At 46.5% G+C, this 25010-nt stretch overlaps 1 protein-coding gene across 1 annotated transcript in view; it reads right to left on the bottom strand.

Annotated features, from left to right (window-relative positions):
* Nucleotides 1-14479, bottom strand: part of LOC134983231 (zinc finger protein 271-like) — a 195900-nt gene extending 181421 nt beyond the window's left edge. Inside the window, exons 1-3 of the mRNA XM_063948966.1 lie at nucleotides 14406-14479; nucleotides 14189-14286; nucleotides 13587-14034 (exon numbers count right to left, since the gene is read on the bottom strand). Of these exons, the coding sequence (XP_063805036.1) occupies nucleotides 13587-14034; nucleotides 14189-14286; nucleotides 14406-14439 (580 nt within the window). The 5' untranslated portion in view covers nucleotides 14440-14479. The remainder of the gene's footprint in view (nucleotides 1-13586; nucleotides 14035-14188; nucleotides 14287-14405) is intronic.
* Between the last annotated feature and the right edge of the window lie 10531 nt (nucleotides 14480-25010).

Raw genomic sequence — 25010 nt, 5'->3', positions numbered from 1 at the left:
TCATTCCCAAACCTGGTAAGGATCACCAGCAGGTCTCTAATTATCGCCCTATATCCCTTCTCAACACAGACCTGAAACTTTTTGCAAAAATTCTAGCCCTTCGCCTGAACCCTCTTCTCCCGTCCCTTATACACCCCGACCAAGTCGGATTTGTCCCTACACGCCAAGCTCTAGACAATACCAGACGCACCATCAACTTGATCCATCATGCTAATTCAGTCAAGCTCCCCTCTCTTCTATTGGCATTAGACGCAGAAAAAGCCTTCGATAGGGTTTCGTGGGCCTTCCTCGATCAAACACTCCGCAGCTTTGGTGTCCGCGGGAAATTTCTCCAAGCAATATCGGCACTTTATCACAACCCCTCCACTTCTGTCCTAACTAATGGAATTCTTTCGGACACCTTCGCCATCACCAATGGTACACGACAGGGATGTCCACTATCGCCTCTCATCTTCGCTCTGATAATTGAGCCTCTTGCCTGTCGCATCCGTCTTAATCCGGACATTACGGGCTTTTCTATCAAAGACTCACAATACAAACTCTCCCTTTTTGCGGATGACGTCCTCCTCACCCTCACTAACCTGTTAATTTCCTTACCCAATCTTTTCAAGGAATTAACTCTCTACGGGGATCTCTCTGGATATAGGGTGAATAACGACAAGTCAGAGGCTCTGCCGCTACACATCCCTCTCAATACCCTAAACCTTTTGAAAGCCAACTTCCCTTATGCATGGCGTCATACCTCCATTAAATATTTGGGGGTTCAAATCACCAAATTCTACCACTCTCTCTATGACGCCAACTTTCCACCCTTATTTAAGGAAATATCTCAAAACATCTTAGGATGGAAAAAATATTTCATTTCTTGGATCGGCAGGATTAATGCCATTAAGATGAACGTCATTCCCAAGTTACTATACCTCTTCCAGACTCTTCCTGTCCCGGTCCCTCCTCGGGTTCTATCCTCCCTCCAGACCCAATATGGTAAATTCATATGGAATGACAAGAAGCCACGATTGCGTAGGGAGACCCTCCAGCAGAGCTCTTCATGTGGAGGTCTAGGCCTTCCCTCGCTGTCAAGATACTACCACACCACGGCACTCAGTCAGCTTGTCGCCTGGCACTCTCCACGGCACACAAGAAGATGGGTGGACCTGGAGAGTGATCTGGCTCAGGTCGACTCGGTATCTCACCTCCCATGGCTCCCCCGTCCGCATAGACCTAAAACCACTCAGCCAGTGCCAACAATATCCCTAACTCTATCGGTGTGGGACTCGCTAAAATCTAAACTTTCACTCCACACAACTCCCTCTCCCCTAACCCCCATTTGGAACAACCCCTCCTTCTCACCGGGCCGATCCCACCAACTTGCCTCCAAATGGACCAGAGCAGGAGTCTCCCGCTATCATCATCTACTTCACAACAATGTACCGTACTCATTCACAGACCTTCAAACAAAGCACTCTCTTCCGATGTCATATTTCTATCAATACCTTCAAATTCGAAATTTCGTTATGTCCTCAACCAGGAAAACGCCTATCCCTAATATCCCGACCCCGATGGAGCGCCTTTGCATGTATCGCCCCACTGATCGAGGCACTATATCTAATCTGTATCACTCTATTTTGTCTCCAGCTGCGTCACCCCGCAGGGCACATGAACTTGCTTGGGATACCGACTTGGGGACACCCCTGGAAGATGACACGTGGGAATCTATCCGACTGAATATCTCTAAATGTTCCATTAGTGTCTCCATTAAGGAGAACTCCTACAAAGTTTACACGCGATGGTATTTGGTCCCCGAGCGCCTACACCAAATATATCCGAACACTTCTAACCTCTGCTGGCGCCAATGTGGTCAAGTAGGTTCGTATTTTCACATCTGGTGGAACTGCCCGAGATTAGCCTCCTTCTGGCTTATGGTCCGTACCCTTATCCAGTCGCTTATTCCGGACTGCCCCCTCTTGTCCCTGAGACGTTGCACCTGTGTGCCCCAGCCTGCCAGCTATCCAAACCGGAAAACAAACTAGCTATGCACATAGCCTGTGCAGCTAAACTCCAGATTGCTAAATCATGGAAACTCCCCACTCCTCCAACCCGTCCGGAACTCATGAACCGTGTTTGGTTTGTAGCTAAGATGGAATATCTTTCCTCCTTGATGAACAACACAGTGGATAAATTCCACGGCGTATGGACACCTTGGTACACTAAATTCCAGGTACCTCTCCCAGGTATGTCCTAGCTCGCCTTACCCTTTTTTTTTTTCCCCCCACGAGACTCTTCTTCCGACTCGCTCTCCCCCTGTTCGTGACATGTTTCTGCTTTTCTACCCCCCCCCCTTTTTTTTTCTCTCACTTTCTCTCTCTTCCTCTCACTCTCTCTCCTCCCTAATTCTTTACTATACTCTTCCTTCTTCTCCCACATAACCCTTTCGGTAACCTCCCACAAATCCTCTCAAGGATCCCAATGTTTGTCCCTTTTGAATATTCTATACTATTTCCTTACCCTGTTCTTAACTCTCGACTGTTTTTGGATTTGTCTAAACTAAAAAAGAAAAACAATAATAATAAAAAATAATAATAAAGTAAATATAATAGAACAGATAACATGAGGACACACTCTTGCACTCAATCTGCTATGTATACTAGTTCTGTTATGCTTCAAGAGTGCCCATTGCTTTCATATGTCATTGTATTCCTCTTGTCAATAAACTTTTGTGATTTAAAAAAAATAAATAAAAAAATATGGGTTCAGAGACTTTAGGATTAAAATGGGTCATACCGAACCGTCCGGTTTTGGCACTACAAACAGTTTGGAATCATAACACTTGTTTTGTAGGTGATGTGGAACTGGCACAATGACCTGAGTCTGTACCAGGTTTTTTATTTTTTTAACATCAATAATTTTTATTCAGATTTTTTTTTTTTTTATGCACAACAGGGGTACAGAAAGAAAAGGAGAGGGGGGAAGGGGGAGCAGTAAATACATAGGACAGACATTTTGTATACTTATACATACATTTCAAAATCGATCAAACATGTGTATCAGAAGGAGTACAATGGACATAATGTAGTGAGGGGTACATAATAAAGGAAAAATAAAATAAAAAATGAATGAGAAACACAGAGTCCACAATAACTCCAAGAACTGCAACCAAGAGCACCGAGCGGCCCCATGCCTAGGAAGGGGAGGCGTCTCCAACTAGGGGAAGGGTGTGAGGGTGCGTAGGGAAATTCGAGGCAAGGTATGAAGGGGAGAATATGAGTCGATGGTCAGTTTATCCCAGACCTGTAAAGTGGCTCGGGTTGAGGGGAGAAGGCGTAGATCCGAGGGTCGCATAGATTTAGGTAGCCAAAAAAGATCCCTCAAGGGGAACCTGGGGCAGGTTAGTCCCTCCAAACACGTCCACTCCGAATGGACATCACTAGTGAGAGCTTTAATCTGAGCCAAAAGGCAAGCTTCTTGGTGTAGAGGGAGGTTTGGCATGTCGAGGCCGCCTTCTCTCCTAGGTAATGACATCCTGGCACGGGACAATTTAGGTGGTCGCAAAGACCAGACATAATTGGTGAGGATAGTAGTAGCCTTATCTAAATATGTCTTGGGGAAGACAAAGGGGATTGTGCAAAACAGAAACATTAATTTGGGAAGCAACGACATTTTAAAGGCGGCCAGGAGTCCCAGCCATGATATCTCATAGTTGAGCCACGATTTGGTGGACAATTGTAGCGCAGTCAGTAAAGGGGGGAGGTTAACATCAAATACAGAAGTGGAGGACGGGGGGATATGGATACCCAAATACTTTATCAAGGTTGTTTGCCAATTGTAGGGGTATTTAGTACGCAGAGGGGCCATGGAATGAGCGAGATTGATAGGCAGAGCGTCAGTTTTAGTTGTGTTTAATTTGTAGTAGGACGCTGCAGAGTACCTATCTATAATATTGTGTAAATGAGGGAGTGAGGTGCAGGGGTCGGTTACAAATAAAAGAACATCATCTGCAAATAAGCATAGTTTATGGGGGACGGTGCCTAGATGGAATCCTGGGAACTGTGAGTCCGCCCGAAATCTTAGCAGCCAAGGGTTCAATCGCCAGGACAAAAATGAGAGGGGAGAGGGGTCAGCCCTGACGCGTGCCATTGTAGATTGGGAAGGAGGAAGACAGGAAACCATTATTATTATTATTATCCTTTATTTATATGGCGCCACAAGGGTTCCGCAGCGCCCGATTACAGAGTACAAATGCACATAAAAAATAGGAAAACAGTGACTTACAGTTGAATACAATATAGGACAAGTACAGGGCAACTAAGCATAACTACACCAGTAAACATAGAGATAAGTTCCAGGTGGTCAAAAAACTGTGGGATCTGGGCAGTTGAGGATTATTAAAGTAAGAAAAGTATAAGTACATGAGGGAAGAGGGCCCTACTCGTGAGAGCTTACATTCTAAGGCCCGTTTTCATTATTAAAGGCCCGTGCCGAGGGCGAGCATAGATGACAGGATACGGTCGCGGAAGCCAAATTTCAATAATACTTCCCGTATGTAGGTCCAGTTTATGCAGTCGAAATCCTTCTCCGCATCTAAGGATAACAGGAGGAGGCCCTGATCACGGGCTATGGAGTCTACGAGGTTAAATACCCTACGGGTATAATCAGACGCTTGTCGACCGGGGATGAATCCAGCTTGATCAGGGCGTATCAAGGAGGGAAGGAGGGCGTTCAGTTGGTGAACTATTAATTTAGCATATATTTTAATGTCTCCGTTTAACAGCGCGATGGTAGTTTTGGCAAGAAGTCAAGTCCTTACCTGGTTTGGGGATCGTGACAATACGAGCCTCCAGCACCTCCGTTGGGAGAGTGCCCTGAGAAGTGATTTCATTATAAACTGTTACCAGGGAGGGAGCCAGGAGGTCCTGGAGTGAAGCATAAAAATCATTTATAAAGCCGTCTGGGCCTGGGGCCTTATCTTTAGGGAGGGATTTAATCGCCCTTAACGTGTCCGTGGTGGACCAGGGGGCATTCAGTGCTTCTAATTGGTCATCGGTAATGGAAGGAAGTTTCAAGTCAGCGAGGAAGGAGTTGATAGAGGGAAGAGTGGGCTGCGGGGTAGAAGGGTCAGTCGAGAGATTATAAAGTTGGGAATAGAAGCCAGCAAACTGATTTGATATCTCCGAAGGGTTAGATATTTTGGCGCCTGTTGGGGATATAATAAGCTTAATTCTATTCCTAGCTTGTTGCGCTCTAGGCTTTACCAGTACTCACTATTAGTTGAGTTTTTGAGGATCTCCTGTGGAGAGATGCAGGTCCCTTCAATAGGGATCTTTGTCTCTCTGATATCAGGCAGCCTTGTCCCCCTTTTATTAGGGTTACGCAGCCCCTTTTAGATTTTTCTGTCAGGAGCTCAGTGCTCCACGCTGTTGTGCCTCCAGCACAATTTTTCAAACTGAGGGATGAGGGATGTGAAGGGGGAGGAGCCGGCTGTGCAGACAATGCTAATTTAAGATTGTGCCACACCTCCGGTTCAAGGCATCACACCCCTACTGTATAGGACTCCAGTGTCCCCTAGTGGATGAAAGAGGAATATAAAATACTTTTACTGACGTACAAGGCCATTAACCAATCTGCACAAACATACATCTCTTCACTCATCTCAAAATATCTGCCTACCCAACCTCTCCGAACTGCACAAGATCTACGTCTCTCATCCACACGCATTACTTGTTCACACTCAAAATGACAGGACTTTATCCGGGCTTCACCCACTCTGTGGAATGCCCTCCCACGCACAGTAAGACTCGCCTCTAGTCTCCAAACCTTTAAATGTTCACAGAAAACTCACCTCTTCAGACAAGCCTATCAAATTCCAGACCTACCCACATAACCTTCAGTGCTTCCCCATCTAATTAAATCCTCTCTGTACAGAATATATAACATCACATGTCTTGTCTTTCTTTACTCTCACACCCTCCTGACACTTGGCCAACATCGCTGGGTGATCCTATCATACAACCCATTAAGAACCTAGCAATCTGGTGGACCATTATGCAACAGGTAGCATCTATCCTTGTGTATCTATGCCTATTTCCCCATAGATTGTAAGCTTGTGAGCAGGGCCCTCCTACCTCTATGTCTGTCTTTTTTACCCAGTTTTGTTCTATTACTGTTGTTCTAATTAAAAATCGCAACGGAATATGTTGCGCCATATAAGAAACTGCTAACTAATAAAATAATAGTTTCATACCTTAATTGTCTTACTGACTTATAGTTTCCTACTGTATTGTCTTACTGACCTATTGGTGGTCATTCCAAGTTGTTCGCTCGCTGCCGTTTTTAGCAAAATAGCGATCAGGCTAAAAATGGGCGAATCTGCCATGCGTATGAGCCGCAGGGCGCACGCGCTAAGTATTTTCACAAGAAAATATGCAATTTTTCACAGGTCCGAGCAACGCTTTTCAGTCGCTCTGCTGATCGGTGAGTGATTGACAGGAAGTGGGTGTTTCCGGGGCGGAAACTGAGCGTTTTCCGTGAGTGTGCTAAAACGCCTGAGTGGCTGGAGAAACGGGGGAGTGGCTAACCGGACGCTGGGTGTGTTTGTGACGTCAAACCAGCAACTAAATGGACTGAGGTGATCGCAATCTAGGAGTAGGCCTGGAGCTACTCAGAAACTGCAAGGAAATACTTAATAGCAGAACTGCTAATCTTTCGTTCGCAATTCTGCTAAGCTAAGATACACTCCCAGAGGATGGCGGCCTAGCGTGTGCAATGCTGCTAAAAGCAGCTAGCGAGCGAACAACTCGGAATGAGGGCACTAGTTTCTTACTGCATTGTCTTACTGACCTATAGTTTCCTTCTGTATTGTCTTACTGACCTATAGTTTCTTCTGTATTGTCTTACTGACCTATAGTTTCTTACTGCATTGTCTTACTGACCTATAGTTTCCTTCTGTATTGTCTTACTGACCTATAGTTTCTTCTGTATTGTCTTACTGACCTATAGTTTCTTACTGCATTGTCTTACTGACCTATAGTTTCCTTCTGTATTGTCTTACTGACCTATAGTTTCTTCTGTATTGTCTTAATGAACTAGTTTCTTCTGTATTGTTGTACTGACCTATAGTTTCTTACTGTATTGTCTTACTGACCTATAGTTTCTTACTGTATTGTCTTACTGACCTATAGCTTCTTACTGTAGTCTTACTGAAATATAGTTTCCTTCTGTATTGTCTTACTGACCTAAAGTTTCTTAATGTATTGTCTTACTGACCTATAGTTTCTTCTGTATTGTCTTACTGACCTATAGTTTCTTACTGTATTGTCTTACTGACCTAGTTTACTATTGTATTGTCTTACTGCCCTATAGTTTCTTACTGTATTGTCTTACTGCCCTATAGTTTCCTACTGTATTGTCTTACTGACCTATAGTTTCTCAATGTATTGTCTTACTGACCTATAGTTTCCTACTGTATTGTCTTACTGACCCATAGTTTCCTTCTGTATTGTCTTACTGACCTATAGTTTCTTACTGTATTGTCTTACTGACCTATAGTTTCTTCTCTATTGTCTTACTGACCTATAGTTTCTTCTGTAATGTCTTACTGACCTATAGTTTCTTACTGTATTGTCTTACTGACCTATAGTTTCTTCTGTAATGTCTTACTGACCTATAGTTTCTTACTGTATTGTCTTACTGACCTATAGTTTCTTCTCTATTGTCTTACTGACCTATAGTTTCTTCTGTAATGTCTTACTGAACTATAGATTCTCAATGTATTGTCTTACTGACCTATAGTTTCCTACTGTATTGTCTTACTGACCTATAGTTTCTTACTGTATTGTCTTACTGACCTATAGTTTCTTACTGTATTGTCTTACTGATCTAGTTTCATACTGTATTGTCTTACTGACCTATAGTTTTCGACTGTATTGTCTTACTGATCTAGTTTCATACTGTATTGTCTTACTGACCTATAGTTTCCTACTGCATTGTCTTAGTGACCTATAGTTTCTTACTGTATTGTCTTACTGACCTATAGTTTCTTACTGTATTGTCTTACTGACCTATAGTTTCTTCTCTATTGTCTTACTGACCTATAGTTTCTTCTGGAATGTCTTACTGACCTATAGTTTCTTCTGTATTGTCTTACTGACCTATAGTTTCCTTCTGTATTGTCTTACAGACCTATAGTTTCCTATATACATAGTTTTCCTGTCTATGTATGGTAGGTATGGAAGGGATACCTACCATACATAGACAGTATATATAAGCCTCAGCCGCTCCCTTCTGAAAATGATAATGAATAAGGTGTGTGTGTGTGTGTGTGTGTGTGTGTGTGTGTGTGTGTGTGTGTGTGTGTGTGTGTATACCATGCACATGTAACTGATTCTATTCACAGGAAACAATAGGGAGAGCCCACGGCTGTCTGGCAGTGTTCTAGATGGTAAAGTATTACACATATGAATATATTTCTTCTAAATAAAATATTTTTCACCCTGATTTATATAATACTGATAGTAAGACAATTCAGTCAATAGTAATCTTTCTTTTAATTAAGTAGGATCAATTTATATGAATTTTTAGTGAATATTTATTAAAGGTCATATTTTAATTGCAATTAAGTTAACAAGAGTGCTCCCAAAAAATCCTCTAGGGGACACTGGAGTCTTATACAGTAGGGGTGTGAAGCTTGCAACCGGAGGTGTGGCACAATCTAAAAATTTGCATTGTCTGCACAGCCGGCTCCTCCCCCTTCACATCCCTCCTCCCTCAGTTTGAAAAATTTGACCAAGAGAACAGGACAAGATACTAGAGCACATGGCGAGGAACCGAACCATACAACATATCAAACAGCATCCAAGAAAACCAACGCTGTTTGCACGAACTGTTTGAACAAGAACCTTGAACACAGCAGGTTGACAGCACCGAGGCGGGCGTCCAGTGTCCCCTAGAGGATTCAGAGAAATGGATTTATCGGTAAGTACCAAAATCCTCTTTTCTCTTTCATCCACTAGAGGACACTGGAGTCCTATACAGTAAGGGATGTCCCAAAGTTATCCCCCAGGGAGGGAGTGCTGTCGGTAGCCTGCAAAACTAAACGTCCGAATTTAGAGTCCCTGGACGCAAATGTATCAAACTTGTAAAAGTTTGTGAACGTGTGGGCTGAGGACCACGTCGCCGCTCTGCAAAGTTGGGTACTGGAAACACCTCTGGCAGCCGCCCATGACGCACCCACTGATCTGGTGGTACCGGAACCTGTTTGCCACAGGAAATATAAGCTTGCCAAATGGCAAGTCGAATCCATCTAGACAAAGGCTGCTTAGATGCTGACCAGCCCTTTTTAAGAACAAACAATGGTCCAACTTTCTAAAGGACGACGTAACTTGTACATATACACATAAAGCTCAGACAACATCCAAGGACACTTCCCCATCTGTGAGACCCTGAAAAGATGGGACCACAATTGGCTGGTTTACGTGAGACCCCGAAACCAACCTTAGGAAGGAAACCTGCTCTTGTACGGAGTTCTACCCTATCCTCATGAAACATTCAAAGGACTCTTACACGATAAGGCTCCCAACTCAGAAACCCGCCTGGCTGAAACCAAGGCAAGCAATAATGTAACTTTCCAAAAGAGATATTTCAGGTCTGTTCTTGCTAACGGCTCAAAAGTTGGAGATCTCAAAAATTCCAACACCAAATTTAAGTCCCATGGCACAGTGGTAGGACGAAAAAGGGGGTTGTATCCTCAGAACCCCCTGTAAAAAGGTTTGAACCTCTGACAAGAGTGCTAACCGCTTGTTGAAATAGGATGGAGAGAGCCGAAATTTGAACCTTCAGAGAGCCCAGCCTCAGTCCTACATCTAGACCGGCCTGAAGGAAAAGTAGAAGTCTGGATAAGTGGAAGTTCGTCGAATTCCAACCACGTTCTTGACACCAGTCCATGCACCTCCTGTAAATCCTGTAGTAGTGCATGGCTGTGACCAGCTTCCTAGCGGCAAACATCGTAGGAATGGCCGTTCTTGGTATCCCTCTGTTTCTTAAGATCCAGGTTTCAATAGCCACGCCGTTAAACGCAGCTGGGTGTTGGAACAGTCCCTAGAGATAGCAGGTCCTCCCTCTGAGGTAACCGCCAAGGATCTTCCACTAGTAACCCTCGCAGGTCTGAGTACCAACTCCTGCGGGGCCAATCTGGTGCAATTAGAATTGACCACACTCGTTCTCGGTTCAACAGTTTCAGAACCCTGGGTATGAGTGGGAAAGATGGAAAAATGTAAACCCTCCTGTTAATGCGTCCACTCCTTCTGCTGGATCTTTTGCCTGGACACATATCTGGGCAGCTGATGGTTTTGCCGAGACGCCATTAGATCGACTTGAGGTAGACCCCATCTCCTCACCACCATGTCAAAAATCCGTGGATGTAGGTACCACTCTCCCGGATGCATGTCCTGGCGGCTGAGATAATCTGCTTCCCAGTTTTCCACACCTGGAATGAACACTGCCGAGAGGATGTGGCTTCCTTTAATGCCATCTTGCTCTTTGTTCCTCCTTGATGGTTTATGTAAGCCGTCATCGTGACATTGTCCGATTGTATCTTTAAGTGTTGACCCATGACTAGGTCTGCGGCTAAGAGAAGCGCATTGTAAACTGCTCTCTATTTGAGAATGTTTATGGGTAGGCTGCTCTCCTGTAATGTCCATCCTTTATGTCCATGGATACCATGACCCCTCCATGTTCTAAACCCACAATAACGAACTGGATTTATTCCATCTTGAATCTGCAAACTGTTAGTAATTTGTTCCACTAGGACGGCACCCCAACCTCTGAGACTGGCGTCCATTGTTAGGATCCTCCAATCCCAAATGCCGAATCTCTTGCCTGCTGCGAGATTCTTGTGCAACGACCATCAAATCAAGAAGGTTCGTATGCGTGGTGGAAGCTGGATTCTTCGATGTAGAAGCCAGTGCAAACCTGCTCCCTGAGCAATGAGTTTCATCTGGAATCGTCAGGAATAAAGTCCTCCGTACCGGAGAGCTGCAAATGACACCACCCTCTTCTTGAGAAGTAGCACACAGAGGTGTAGAGAAACCATCTGTGTCCTTAGTACCTGAGCCACTAACCTCTGTGGGTCCTGGATCTAGTTCTCTGGTAGGAATACTCTTAATTGTATCGTGTCCAAGATGAGACCAAGGAATTGAATCCGTGGAGTTGGCATGAGGTTGGATTTCTGGAAGTTCACAATCCACCCATGTTGAATGAGAAATTGATGAGCTATCTGAGCATCCTTTATCAGCTGTTTCTGAGATGAGGCCTTGATCAGTAGATTGTCTAGATAAGGTATGATCGTGACCCCTGTCTCAATCCTGTCACCACTATTGCTATGATCTTTATAAAGATTCTTGGGGCTGATGATAGACCGAATGGCAGGGCCCTGATTCGGTAGTGATCCCACACCGGTGCAAATCTTAAGTAAGCTTGGTGAGACGTCCAAATCGGGATATGAAGGTATTTTTCACTACCAAAAGTTTCGAATAAAATCCCGTTCCTCATTGAGGATCTGGGACTGGCGACTTAACCCTTTGTATGCAGGCGTCTTTAAAGTTGCCTCCTGTAACGCTCCTGCTCGCAATGGGCACCTAGGACCTCGCGCTGCAAATAAACGGACTGTGTGGACGCTCTTGTAACTATCCTGTAACCCTGGGAAATATCTGGTTGATCCAGACGTCTGGTGATGTTTTGGTCCAGGCGTCCCGAAAACCTTCCAACTCTGCGCCCCCCAAGGGGGACCCCAGGTGAGCAGGGAAACCATCATGCCACGGGTTTGTCAGCAGGTCTGTTCTGCTTTTCTGGTGTCGACTATGAACGACCTCTACCTCTGGTTCCATGAGTCTGTTGCTCCAAAACCTCTTCTGGCTCGGTGCGACAGTGATCGAATGAATTTAAACACTGGTCCCGAGCAACCTCCTCTAACGTGTGACGTGGTGCTCGAGTGAGAAGTAGGTAGAAAGGTAGATGTCACTGCAGTTGCCTGCGAAATCCACTTGTCTAACTCATCAAACATCATCTAACCCCCAAATGGAATAGCCTCTACTCTCTATAAAAGGGGAGCGGCGGAGGAGCTGCGCTGCTAGCCTATCAGGTCTTAAGTTATAAGGCAGCAGCGTATGAGAAGCCCTCGTACTAGCGGGGGATATAGCCCGGGTTTCGGTGAGTGCAGGGGAAGCTGCGGCTGCTAGCCGCGAGATATATGTAGTTTCAGCGGGAGGGGACGCTCTTTTCAAGCGCCCCACTGTGTGTTTAAGCGGTATAAGCTGCTGCTGACATCCGCGCTGCGTCTCCCTCAGCCCTCTGTCTGTAGAGGAAGGAGGGGCGGCGGGGGAGCCGACATGAAGCGGGAGTGTATAGCCGGCCAGGGAGTATTTAGACCGTTTGTTCTGTCGCAGCGGAAGGAGGGGGGCAGCGGGGAAGCTGCGCTGCTGAGTCCCAGGGCTTAGAGCCAGAAGGTAGCAGCGTTGTGTGCGGTCCACGGGAGGAAGTCTGTCAAACTGCCTCCTGGATCCATGAAGAAGCTATGGTTACCGTAAGTGTAACTGTAACTAGGGCCCTTTACAACCAGTACTTACTGCTGACTCTGTGCTCCGGATTTTCTGAGGAGAGATGCAGATCCCCTTTAGTAGGGATCATTGTCTCTCTATTCTGAAGACTTTCCTCCTCCTTTACATTAGGATAACTTAGTCTCAGTACTGAAATGGAGCAGGAGCTCCCTTCTTGTGCTTGTACCTCCTTGGCACAATTTTTCAAACTGAGGGATGTGAAGGGGGAGGAGCCGGCTGTGCAGACAATGCTAATTTTTAGATTGTGCCACACCTCCGGTTGCAAGCTTCACACCTCTACTGTATAAGACTCCAGTGTCCCCTAGTGGATGAAAGAGAAAGGAGGTTTTACTTCTTTCTTTCCCGACCGCTCTTCTATGCAGAAGGGAAATATCTGCTGTTTATTGAGAGATGCTCCCTGTAAGGAATATAGAAATTTGCCACTTGTAGCTGATCTTGCAAAAGACCCCTCCCAATTTGCATCAGTTAAATTAAAGTCTCCCATGATTATGACTTCTCCCTTTAAAACCATTTTAGTGATGTCCAACAATAGATTCCTGTCCAAATCCAGCCCCTGGCTAGGTGGTCTACAGATCACCCCAATGCGAATATTGTCCTTCTCCCCGGTTTCTGTGGTGACCCAAAGGTCTACTATATACAAGGAGTTATGTAATACCTGCATCATCTAACAAAATGAAGGTTATTTAATAAAAGGTTGCTAAACTGAGAAATTTAGATCCCATACAAATTAGACGCTCCACAAAAAACACACTACTACTTATATATGATCCCTAAAAATAAACTTCTGCTTGTTACTTTTAATAACATTATAGTGATGTGTGTAATAACTCTCTAAATGTGATGTTTGTCATGGATAGCCTTGTGTTATAAACACCCAACTGAGAACAGGGCTGATGGTGGAGGAGGGTGTAGGATAAGAGATTGCTGTAGTGACTGAGCAACGAGAATATGTGACTTCTGTAATAAGTGTTTATTACTCACCTGTGCTGATATCTGTAGGGATCGCCTCCTCCTTACACTGCTGATCACCCCTCACATACGTCTCTTCTTCTCCCTCTGTATCTTCTGCCTTCATATCAGTCACATACATCTCTTCTTCTCTCCTTATATCTTCTTCCTTTATATCAGTCACATACGTCTCTTCTTCTCCCTCTGTATCTTCTGCCTTTATATCAGTCACACACGTCTCTTCTTCTCCCTCTATATCTTCTGCCTTTATATCCGTCACATTCGTCTCTTCTTCTCCCTCTATATCTTCTGCCTTTATATCAGTCACATACGTCTCTTCTTCTCCCTCTATATCTTCTGCCTTTATATCAGTCACATACGTCTTTTCTTCTCCCTCTATATCTTCTGCCTTTATATCAGTCACATACGTCTCTTCTTCTCTCCTTATATCTTCTGCCTTTATAGGAGAAAGACGTTCTACCTAAATAACCCAAAAAATACAATAGCATTTGCATACTGTTTGGTTAAATGGAGGTGAAACAGTATAATATCAGTGTATAATACACACAGCTTCTCTACAGATCATATAGTGACAGTCACTTTGGTATATTGGGCAGACCCTAAATCCCACCTACCTGATCCTCCTGTGGGATCCTGTGATTCTCCTCTGTACAATCCTGGGAATACAGAGGACGGGGACATCTCTCTGGGGTATTTCTGTTACTGGACCCATCTGTAGGAGACACACAGTGACTGAGTACAGTGTATAGATGTGATTATCAGGTAATGTGTGTATATATGGGCCCCCCATACCTGCTCTCCCCTGTACAATACATGACAGTCTCCTCTTACCCAGTGATGTGAGGGGCCGGTGATTCTCCATCATCACGTCCTTGTAATGACCTCTGTATTCCTCTATATACTCCCCCTCCTGCATGGAGACATAGACAGTGACATCGTGACACCTTATAGGAACCTGACACACACAATGATGCAGTCATCACCCAGACACATACCCTGGTGTTACTGTATAATGACCCATTCCCAGCAGTCACCTCTCCAGTCATCACCCAGACACGTCCCCTGGTGTTACTGTATAATGCCCCATTCCCAGCAGTCACCTCTCCAGTCATCACCCAGACACATCCCCTGGTGTTACTGTATAATGCCCCATTCCCAGCAGTTACCTCTCCAGTCATCACCCAGACACGTCCCCTGGTGTTACTGTATAATGCCCCATTCCCAGCAGTCACCTCTCCAGTCATCACCCAGACACGTCCCCCAGTGTTACTGTATAATGCCCCATTCCCAGCAGTCACCTCTCCAGTCGTCACCCAGACACATCCCCTGGTGTTACTATATAATGTCCCATTCCCAGCAGTCACCTCTCCAGTCATCACCCAGACACATCCCCTGGTGTTACTGTATAATGCCCCATTCCCAGCATTTACCCAGACACATCCCCTGGTGTTACTGTATAATGCCCCATTCCCAGCAGTCACCTCTCCAGTCATCACCCAGACACATCCCCTGGTGTTACTGTATAATGTCCCATTCCCAGCAGTCACCACTCCAGTCATCACCCAGACACATCCCCTGGTGTTACTGTATAATGCCCCATTCCCGGCAGTCACCTCTCCAGTCATCACCCAGACACATCCCCTGGTGTTACTGTATAATGCCCCATTCCCAGCAGTCACCTCTCCAGTCATCACCCAGACATGTCCCCTGGTGTTACTGTATAATGTCCCATTCCCAGCAGTCACCACTCCAGTCATCACCCAGACACATCCCCTGGTGTTACTGTATAATGCCCCATTCCCGGCAGTCACCTCTCCAGTCATCACCCAGACACATTCCCTGGTGTTACTGTATAATGTCCCATTCCCAGCAGTTACCTCTCCAGTCATCACCCAGACACATTCCCTGGTGTTACTGTATAATGTCCCATTCCCAGCAGTCACCTCTCCAGTCATCACCCAGACACATCCCCTGGTGTTACTGTATAATGTCCCATTACCGGCAGTCACCACTCCAGTCATCACCCAGACACGTCCCCCGGTGTTACTGTATAATGTCCCATTCCCAGCAGTCACCTCTCCAGTCATCACCCAGACACGTTCACTGGTGTTACTGTATAATGTCCCATTCCCAGCAGTCAGCTCCCCAGTCATCACCAGGACACATCCCCCGGTGCTACTGTACTCACAAGTCTCCTCAGACCCCAGTCACTTCCCTGTATTATAACTATAGATATAAGTGACGTCACTGTGACGCTCCCAGATCCCCTCAACTCCCCAGTCATGTCCCTGTGTTCTTACTATAGATATAAGTGACATTATTGTGACACTTCCAGATACCCTCACCTCCCCAGTCATTTTCCTGTATTATTACTATAGATAGAAGTGATGCCACTGTGACACTCCCAGATCTCCTCACCTACCCAGTCATGTCCCTGTTTTATTACTATAGATATAAGTGACATTATTGTGACGCTCCCAGATCCCCTCCCATCCCCAGTCATGTCCCTGTATTATTACTTTAGATATAAGTGACGTTATTGTGACGCTCCCAGATCCCCTCACCACCCCAGTCATGTACCTGTACTATTACTGTAGTACCCTAGTGATCTGAAGGCCTTGGGACACTATGAGGGGGCAAATCAATGAATGAATGTGTAGATCTATAAGGTAATAGAGATGCTGCCAACTGATATATGTGATAATAACTTGGATCTTTATAGTGATCCAATAATGTAGTGTGTTTATGCATGTTATTATTCTGTGCCTGCTGAAGGTGAGGGGACTCTGGTAAGCGTGCAGCGCGCGGTGGAGATCGTGGAGAAGCTTCCAGAGGTCCCGTGTGCTGAGAGAGGTGGCTGGACGCGTGTAGTGGCGGTTTTGTTGGTGGGCTGACTAAGGGGAGAGAAAAAGGCTGGCGGCTGAGACAAGGGAGCTTACAGGAAGGCGGTTCCCTGCGAGTGAGAGAGCCCCTGTGGGGGAAAGGGCAGGGAAGTCCCGGTGCCTGGTTGTCATGGAGAGTGCTGGGAGGTAGAGCACTGGCGGGGCAGGCTAGTACATGGGAGACCGCAGTGCAGGCAGCAGCTACCAGGAGTCCAGCAGTAGCAGACAGTCCCCCCCCCCCCAGAGGCAGAGCTGAGTCCCTCATCCCATCCAACCTGCAGGAAGAGCCCGGTTGTTGGAGGAGGTGGAGTCGGGGGGAGGTCCAGACCGTGCACACTATCATTGTAAGTGCAGGATGCCCCCATATAAATCCTGCTAATCTGCATACTCCCCTATCATCCTTTAACTATTAAAGTACCAGCCGCCAGCACAGTAGCACAGGCACCAGCAGCATCGGTGGATCTGAGGAGTATAAATATCAACTCTAGAGACTCCATATCCATTAGATAATGACCAGCAGGGTAGCAGTCATAGAGTGCGGTGGTGTATAATGATGAAAGCAGCTCGGAGAGGGCGCAGGGTCACCTAAACTTGGAAATGGTACACTAGGGAGACTAAGCACCCCTCACCTATCAGAGACAGGTGCCAATAACCGGGACTTCTGTATGTTCTGGAGCCACCCCCACGGATCTACAGTGGGGTTATGCTTATACTGGGACAGGTAACACAGATCATCACCCACTATATGTAACGAGTAGACCACGGGTGTCAGGGATTCCAGGGTGGAGAGCTCCACGTACTACCTTCCTGTTTCAGGTTGTCTAGGATCACTACAATTAGATCTTCCATGGAAACCATGCTATTCATTGCCGTGAAGTAGGGATTGCTCAACAATCGTGAGGACAATTGCTCGAAGTGGATACCCATATAACCCAGAGTACTTCTTATACACAGACACGAAAGGGCCGCAACCGTGCACGATTATAGTAAGAGAACCCGGGTGGTTTTTCAAACACAGCCCCACAACTTTCTTGTGGAATCGTATTTTTTGTATTGCATGCATTACCTTATGTATAGGTGGGGTATATTATTATGTATAGGTGGGGTATATTATTATGTATAGGTGGGGTATATTATTATGTATAGGTGGAGTATATTATTATGTATAGGTGGGGTATATTATTATGTATAGGTGGGGTATATTATTATGTATAGGTGGGGTATATTATTATGTATAGGTGGGGTATATTATTATGTATAGGTGGGGTATATTATTATGTATAGGTGGGGTATGTTATTATGTATAGGTGGGGTATATTATTATGTATAGGTGGGGTATACTATTAGAACAGTTCATGGTTTGAGTATTATATGATATAACTGTATAAGGTGGCCTATAACATCTTGTATATTAAAACTATTATACTTACCGTCGGAACTGTCTCCGTATCTCTGGAAGAGCCTGAAATCACAAAGGAAAGGTACGATTGGTAAATGTGCATAGTCCTATCTGGTTACATCACATACTAATGTTATAGGCGACCACTACAGGGGTAGGATATTTCTTAAGCGATTAGAGTATTGGGCTCTAAATAGCTTGGGTGGAGGCACATTGCACATATACACTGTACCCCCAGGTAAAAGAGGGGTTACATTACTATAGATATGTGATGTCACTGTGACACTCCCAGATCCCCTCACCTTCCCAGTCATGTCCCTGTATTATTACTATAGATATGTGATGTCACTGTGACTCTCCCAGATCCCCTCACCTCCCCAGTCAGATCCCTGAATTATTACTAGAGATAATAAGAATTTACTCACCGGTAATTCTATTTCTCGTAGTCCGTAGTGGATGCTGGGGACTCCGTAAGGACCATGGTGAATAGACGGGCTCCGCAGGAGACTGGGCACTCTAAAGAAAAGATTAGGTACTATCTGGTGTGCACTGGCTCCTCGCTCTATGCCCCTCCTTCAGACCTCAGTTAGGGAAACTGGGCCCGGAAGAGCTGATATTACAAGGAAAGGATTTTGGAATCCAGGGTTAGACTCATACCAGCCACACCAATCACACCGTACAACTTGTGATAACCATACCCAGTTAACAGTATGAACAACAACTGAGCCTCATGAAATGGATGGCTTATAACAATAACCCTTTATTAAGCAATAACTATATACACGTATTGCAGAAGAAGTCCGCACTTGGGACGGGCGCCCAGCATCCACTACGGACTATGAGAAATAGAATTACCGGTGAGTAAATTCTTATTTTCTCTGACGTCCTAGTGGATGCTGGGGACTCCGTAAGGACCATGGGGATTATACCAAAGCTCCCAAACGGACGGGAGAGTGCGGTTGACTCTGCAGCAGCGAATGAGCAAACACAAGGTCCTCCTCAGCCAGGGTATCAAACTTGTAGAACTTAGCAAATGTGTATGAACCCGACCAAGTAGCAGCTCGGCAAAGCTGTAACACCGAGACCCCTCGGGCAGCCGCCCAAGAAGAGCCCACCTTCCTTGTGGAATGGGCTTTCACTGACTTTGGATGCGGCAATCGAGCCGCAGAGTGAGCCAGCTGAATCGTGCTACAGATCCAGCGAGCAATAGTTTGCTTCGAAGCAGGAGCACCCAGTTTGTTGGGTGCATACAGAATAAACAGCGAGTCAGTCTTCCTGACTCCAGCCGTTCTGGAAACATATATTTTCAAAGCCCGGACTACGTCCAGCAACTTGGAGTCTTCCAAGTCCCGAGTAGCCACAGGCACCACAATAGGTTGATTCAAATGGAATGATGATACCACCTTTGGGAGAAATTGGGGTCCGCAATTCTGCCCTGTCCATATGGAAGATCAGATAGGGACTTTTACATTACAAAGCCGCCAATTCTGACACCCGCCTAGCCGATGCTAAGGCCAACATCATGACCACTTTCCATGTGAGATACTTTAGATCCACGGTCTTAAGTGGCTCAAACTAGTGGGATTTCAGGAAATCCAACACAACGTTAAGATCCCAAGGTGCCACTGGTGGCACAAAAGGGGGCTGAATATGCAGTACTCCCTTTACAAATGTCTGAACTTCAGGTAGAGAAGCCAGTTCTTTCTAGAAGAAAATCGAAATCTGGACCTTTATGGACCCTAATTTTAGGCCCATAGTCACACCTAACTGTAGGAAGTGCAGAAATCGACCCAGCTGGAATTCCTCTGTAGGAGCCTTCCTGGCCTCACACCAAGCAACATATTTCCGCCATATGCGGTGATAATGTTTTGCAGTTACATCTTTCCTGGCCTTTATCAGCGTAGGAATCACTTCATCCGGAATGCCCTTTTCCTTTAGGATCCGGCGTTCAATCGCCATGCCATCAAAAACGCAGCCGCGGTAAGTCTTGGAACAGACAGGGCCCCTGTTGCAACAGGTCCTGTCTGAGAGGCAGAGGCCATGGGTCCTCTGTGACCATCTATTGTAGTTCTGGGTACCAGGTCCTTCTTGGCCAGTCCGGAACAATGAGTATTGTTCTCACTCCTCTTTTTCTTACTATTCCCAGTACCTTGGGTATGAGAGGAAGAGGAGGAAACACATATACTGACTGGAACACCCACGGTGTCACTAGCGCGTCCACAGCTATCGCCTGAGGGTCCCGGAATGAACACTGCTGACAGTGCTTGCACGTGATTCTCTGCCCAACGAAGAATCTTTGTGGCTTCCGCCATTGCCACCCTGCTTCTTGTGCCGCCCTGGCGGTTTCCATGGGCGACTGCCGTGATGTTGTCTGATTGAATCAGCACTGGTTGGTCTCGAAGCAGGGGCTCTGCTTTACTCAGGGAGTTGTATATGGCCCTTAGTTCCAGTATGTTTATGTGCAGACAAGTCGCCTGACTTGACCACAGCCCTTGGAAGTTTCTTCACTGAGTGACTGCCCCCCACCCTCGGAGGCTTGCATCCGTGGTCACCAGGACCCAGTCCTGTATGCCGAACCTGCGGCCCTGGAGAAGGTGAGCACTCTGCAGCCACCACAGAAGAGACACCCTGGCCCTCGGGGACAGGGTGATCAGCCGATGCATCTGAAGATGCGATCCGGACCACTTGTCCAACAGATCCCACTAAAAGATCCAGGCATGGAACCTGCCGTAAGGAATTGCTTCGTATGACGCCACCATCTTTCCCAGGACTCGCGTGCAGTGATGCACCGACACCTGTTTTGGTTTCAGGAGGTCCCTGACCAGAGTCACTAACTCCTGAGCCTTCTCCTCCGGGAGAAACACCTTCCTCTGTTCTGTGTCCAGAATCATACCCAGGAAGGGCAGACGCGTCGTAGGAATCAGCTGCGACTTTGGAATATTCAGAATCCAGCCTAGCTGCTGCAACACTTCCTGAGAGTGTGCTACGCTGATCAACATTTGCTCCCTGGACCTCGCCTTTATAAGGAGATCGTCCAAGTACGGGATAAATGTAACTCCTTGCTTCCGAAGGAGTACCATCATTTCTGCCATTACCTTGGTAAATACTCTCGGTGCCGTGGACAGACCAAACGGCCTGTACCACAAACCTGAGGTACTCCTGGTGAGGTGGATAAATGGGGACATGCAAGTACGCATCCTTGATGTCCAGAGATACCATAAAATCCCCCTCTTCCAGGCTTGCAATGACCGCCCTGAGCGATTTCATTTTGAACTTGAATCTCTTGAGATAAATGTTCAGGGATTTTAATTCAGAATGGGTCTTACCGAACCGTCCGGGTTCGGTACCGCAAACATAGTGGAATAGTAACCCCTTCCCTGTTGAAGGAGGGGAACCTTTACTATCACCTGCTGGAGGTATAGCTTGTGATTGCCGCCAGTACAACCTCCCTTTCCATGGGGGAAGCTGGCAAGGCCGATTTTAGGTAACGGTGAGGGGGCGTCACCTTGAATTCCAGCTTGTATCCCTGAGATACAATTTGTATAACCCAAGGATCCACCCGTGAGCGAACCCACTGGTTGCTGAAATTTCGGAGACGCGCCCCCACCGCTCCTGGTTCTGCCTGTGGAGCCCCAGCGTCATGCGGTGGACTTAGTGGAAGCCGGGGAGGACTTTTGTTCCTGGGAACTGGCTGCATGGTGCAGCTTCTTTCCTCTACCCCTGCCTCTGGCAAGAAAAGATGCACCTCTGACCTTCTTGCCTCTCTGAGAACGAAAGGACTGCATTTGATATTACGGTGCTTTCTTGGTCACTGAGGAAACCTGAGGCAGGAAAGTCGACTTTCCAGCTGTCGCTGTGGACACGAGGTCCGAGAGACCGTCCCCAAACAATTCCTCACCCTTATAAGGCAAAACCTCCATGTATTTTTTAGAGTCGGCATCCTCTGTCCATTGCCGAGTCCATAAGACCCTCCTGGCAGAAATGAACATTGCATTAATTCTAGAACCTAGCAGGCAAATGTCCCTCTGGGCATCCCGCATATATAAGACGGCGTCTTTTATATGTCCCAGGGTTAGCAAGACATTATCCCTGTCCAGGGCATCTATGTCCTCTGACAGGGTATCAGTCCATGCTGCTACAGCGCTACACATCCAGGCTGAAGCAATAGCTGGTCTCAGTAGAGTACCAGAGTGTGTCTACACTGACTTCAATGTAATACATCTTTCATTGCAATAATCATATAACGGATGGCCTTGGTCATTTTAGGCTGTAATTGTGCCTCATCATCGTCGACACTGGAGTCGGACTCCGTGTCGGCATCCGTGTCAACCATTTGAGATAGTGGGCGTTTATGAGACCCTGACGGCCTCTGAGTCGCCTGGGCATGCCCGGGTTGAGAGCCCGGCTGTCCCCCGGCTGCAACATCATCAAACCTTTTATGTAATGAGTTAACATTATCATTTAAAACCGTCCACATATCCATCCAATCAGGTGTCGGCCCCGACACCACATTTATCTGCAATTGCTCCGCCTCCACGTAACCCTCCTCATCAAACATGTCGACACAGCCGTACCGACACACAGCACACACACAGGGAATGCTCTGACTGAGGACAGGACCCCACAAAGGCTTTTGGGGAGACAGAGAGAGAGTATGCCAGCACACACCACAGCGCTATATAACTCAGGGATATACACTACAACAAGTGATTACCCAATAGCTGCCGAATATATAACTTTTTGCACCTAAATGTATGTGCCCCCCTCTCTTTTTACCCTTCTGGTACCTGGATACTGCAGGGGAGAGCCTGGGGAGCGTCCTTCCAGCAGAGCTGTGAAGAAAAAATGGCGCTGGTGTGCTGAGGAAGAAGGCCCCGCCCCCTCAGCGGCGGGCTTCTGTCCCGCTTTCTGTGATAAAAAATGGCGGGGGATTTTACATATATATAGTGGCTGACTGTATATATGTAGGTTATGCCAAAAGGTACTTCAATTGCTGCCCAGGGCACCCCCCCCCCCAGCGCCCTGCACCCTACAGTAACCGGAGTGTGCGGTGTGCTGTGGGAGCAATGGCGCACAGCTGCGGTGTGCTACCTTAAATGAAGACAGGAGTCTTCAGCCGCCGATTTCGCCGTCTTCAAGCTTCTGTTCTTCTGGCTCTGCGAGGGGGACGGCGGCGCGGCTCCGGGAACGGACGATCGAGGACAGCTGCCTGTGTTTGAACCCTCTGGAGCTAATGGTGTCCAGTAGCCTAAGAAGCGCAATCTAGCTGTGAACAGGTACGTTTGCTTCTCTCCCCTCGGTCCCACGTAGCAGTGAGTCTGTTGCCAGCAGAAGCTCACTGTTCTTTAACTAGCAGGCTCAGGAGAGCCCACTAGGAGCACCCAGCTCTGGCCGGGCACAGATTCTAACTAACTGAGGTCTGGAGGAGGGGCATAGAGGGAGGACCCAGTGCACACCAGATAGTACCTAATCTTTTCTTTAGAGTGCCCAGTCTCCTGCAGAGCCTGTCTATTCCCCATGGTCCTTATGGAGTCCCCAGCATCCACTAGGACGTCAGAGAAATAAGTGATGCCACTGTGACGCTCTCAGATCCCGTCACCGACCCAGTCATGTCCCTGTATTATTACAATAAATATAAGTGAAGTCATTGTGACGCTCCCAGATCACCCTCACCTCCCCAGTCATGTCCCTGTATTATTACTAGTGTTATAAGTGAAGTCACTGTAACACTCCCAGATACCCTCACCTCCCCATTCATGTCCCTGTATTATTACTATAGATATACGTGATGTAACAGTGACACTCCCAGATCCCCTCACCTCCCCAGTCATGTCCCTGTATTATTACTATAGATATGTGATGTCACTGTGACATTCCCAGATCCCCTCCCCTCCCCAGTCATGTCCCTGTATTATTACTATAGATATAAGTGATGTAACAGTGACGCTCCCAGGTGTGTGATATACATTTGCTTCATACTGAGCAATATTTTCAATCCCCACAATTACATATAATAAAATAATAATAATAATAATAATAATAACAACGACACTAAAGGCTGCACCCCAGTATAAAAATAATAACAGATGTCTTTAAAAGCAGGACACCTCAGACCATTCCTCCTGTATTGTAGGACATTACCACCACTCCCAATGTATAATAATACCAGGACACCACAAGCTGCTGTCCCTGTATAATAATAACTGTACACAAAAACCTGCTCCCCCTGTATAACACTAATAACAACAGGACACCACATGCCGCTCACTCTGTATAATAATAACAACAGGACACCACAGGCCGCTCTCGCTGTATAATAATAATAATAATAATAACAGGACACCATAGGTCGCTCCCCCTGTATAATAATAATAATAATAATAATAACAACAACAGGATGCCACAGGCTGCTCCACCTGTATAACAACAATAACAGGACACCACAGGCTGCTCCCCCTGTATAGTAATAATAGGACACCACAAGTTGCTCCCACTGTATAATAATAATATCAGGGCACCACAGGCTGCTCCCCCTGTATAATAATAATAACAGGACACCACAGGCTGCTCCCCCTGTATAGTAAGACGCCATTACCTGATCTCCACGGACACTGGGAGGCTGCAACAGGCGATGAAAACTCACTTCCTGTATATGGACCGCACAGTACGGAAGTAATGTGGAACGCACAGGCCGGAAGTAGGGCATGATTGGCAAAGGCTGCTTACGGGTTACTAGCCCCTCCCCTCCTTCACCACGCCCTCTGTAATTACTATTAACATACATGTCCTCAGTGCAGGAGGCCGGCGGCCATTTTCTTGTAGACCAGTCCGGCAGCAGCAATAGGTTCCCTGGCCGTGTAGTGACGTCAGGAGCGGCGGCCATTTTCCCCTGGTCTGAGCTCCGCCTTCCTTCTATCATTCCCACAAGGCAGCAGGAGCAGAGAGCAGCCATTGCTGTGTCTGGCAGCAGGTAATGATATTATTATTATTATTCTATAGGCTGAGCAGCTCTGGTGTCAGGTTCTGTACTACAGGGGGAGCAGCCTCTGGTGCCTTGTTATAGTGCAGCTGGAGCAGCCTCTGGTGCTGCATTATCCCTGTACAGGTGGCTGACACTCTAGTGTCCTATTACTGTAATACAGGTGGCGCAGACCC

The sequence above is a fragment of the Pseudophryne corroboree genome (assembly GCF_028390025.1).
Source record: "Pseudophryne corroboree isolate aPseCor3 chromosome 3 unlocalized genomic scaffold, aPseCor3.hap2 SUPER_3_unloc_10, whole genome shotgun sequence".
Classification (NCBI taxonomy): Eukaryota; Metazoa; Chordata; class Amphibia; order Anura; family Myobatrachidae; genus Pseudophryne; species Pseudophryne corroboree.
The sequence above is the reverse complement of the archived record's forward strand: the minus strand, read 5'-3'. Positions and strand labels throughout refer to the sequence as shown.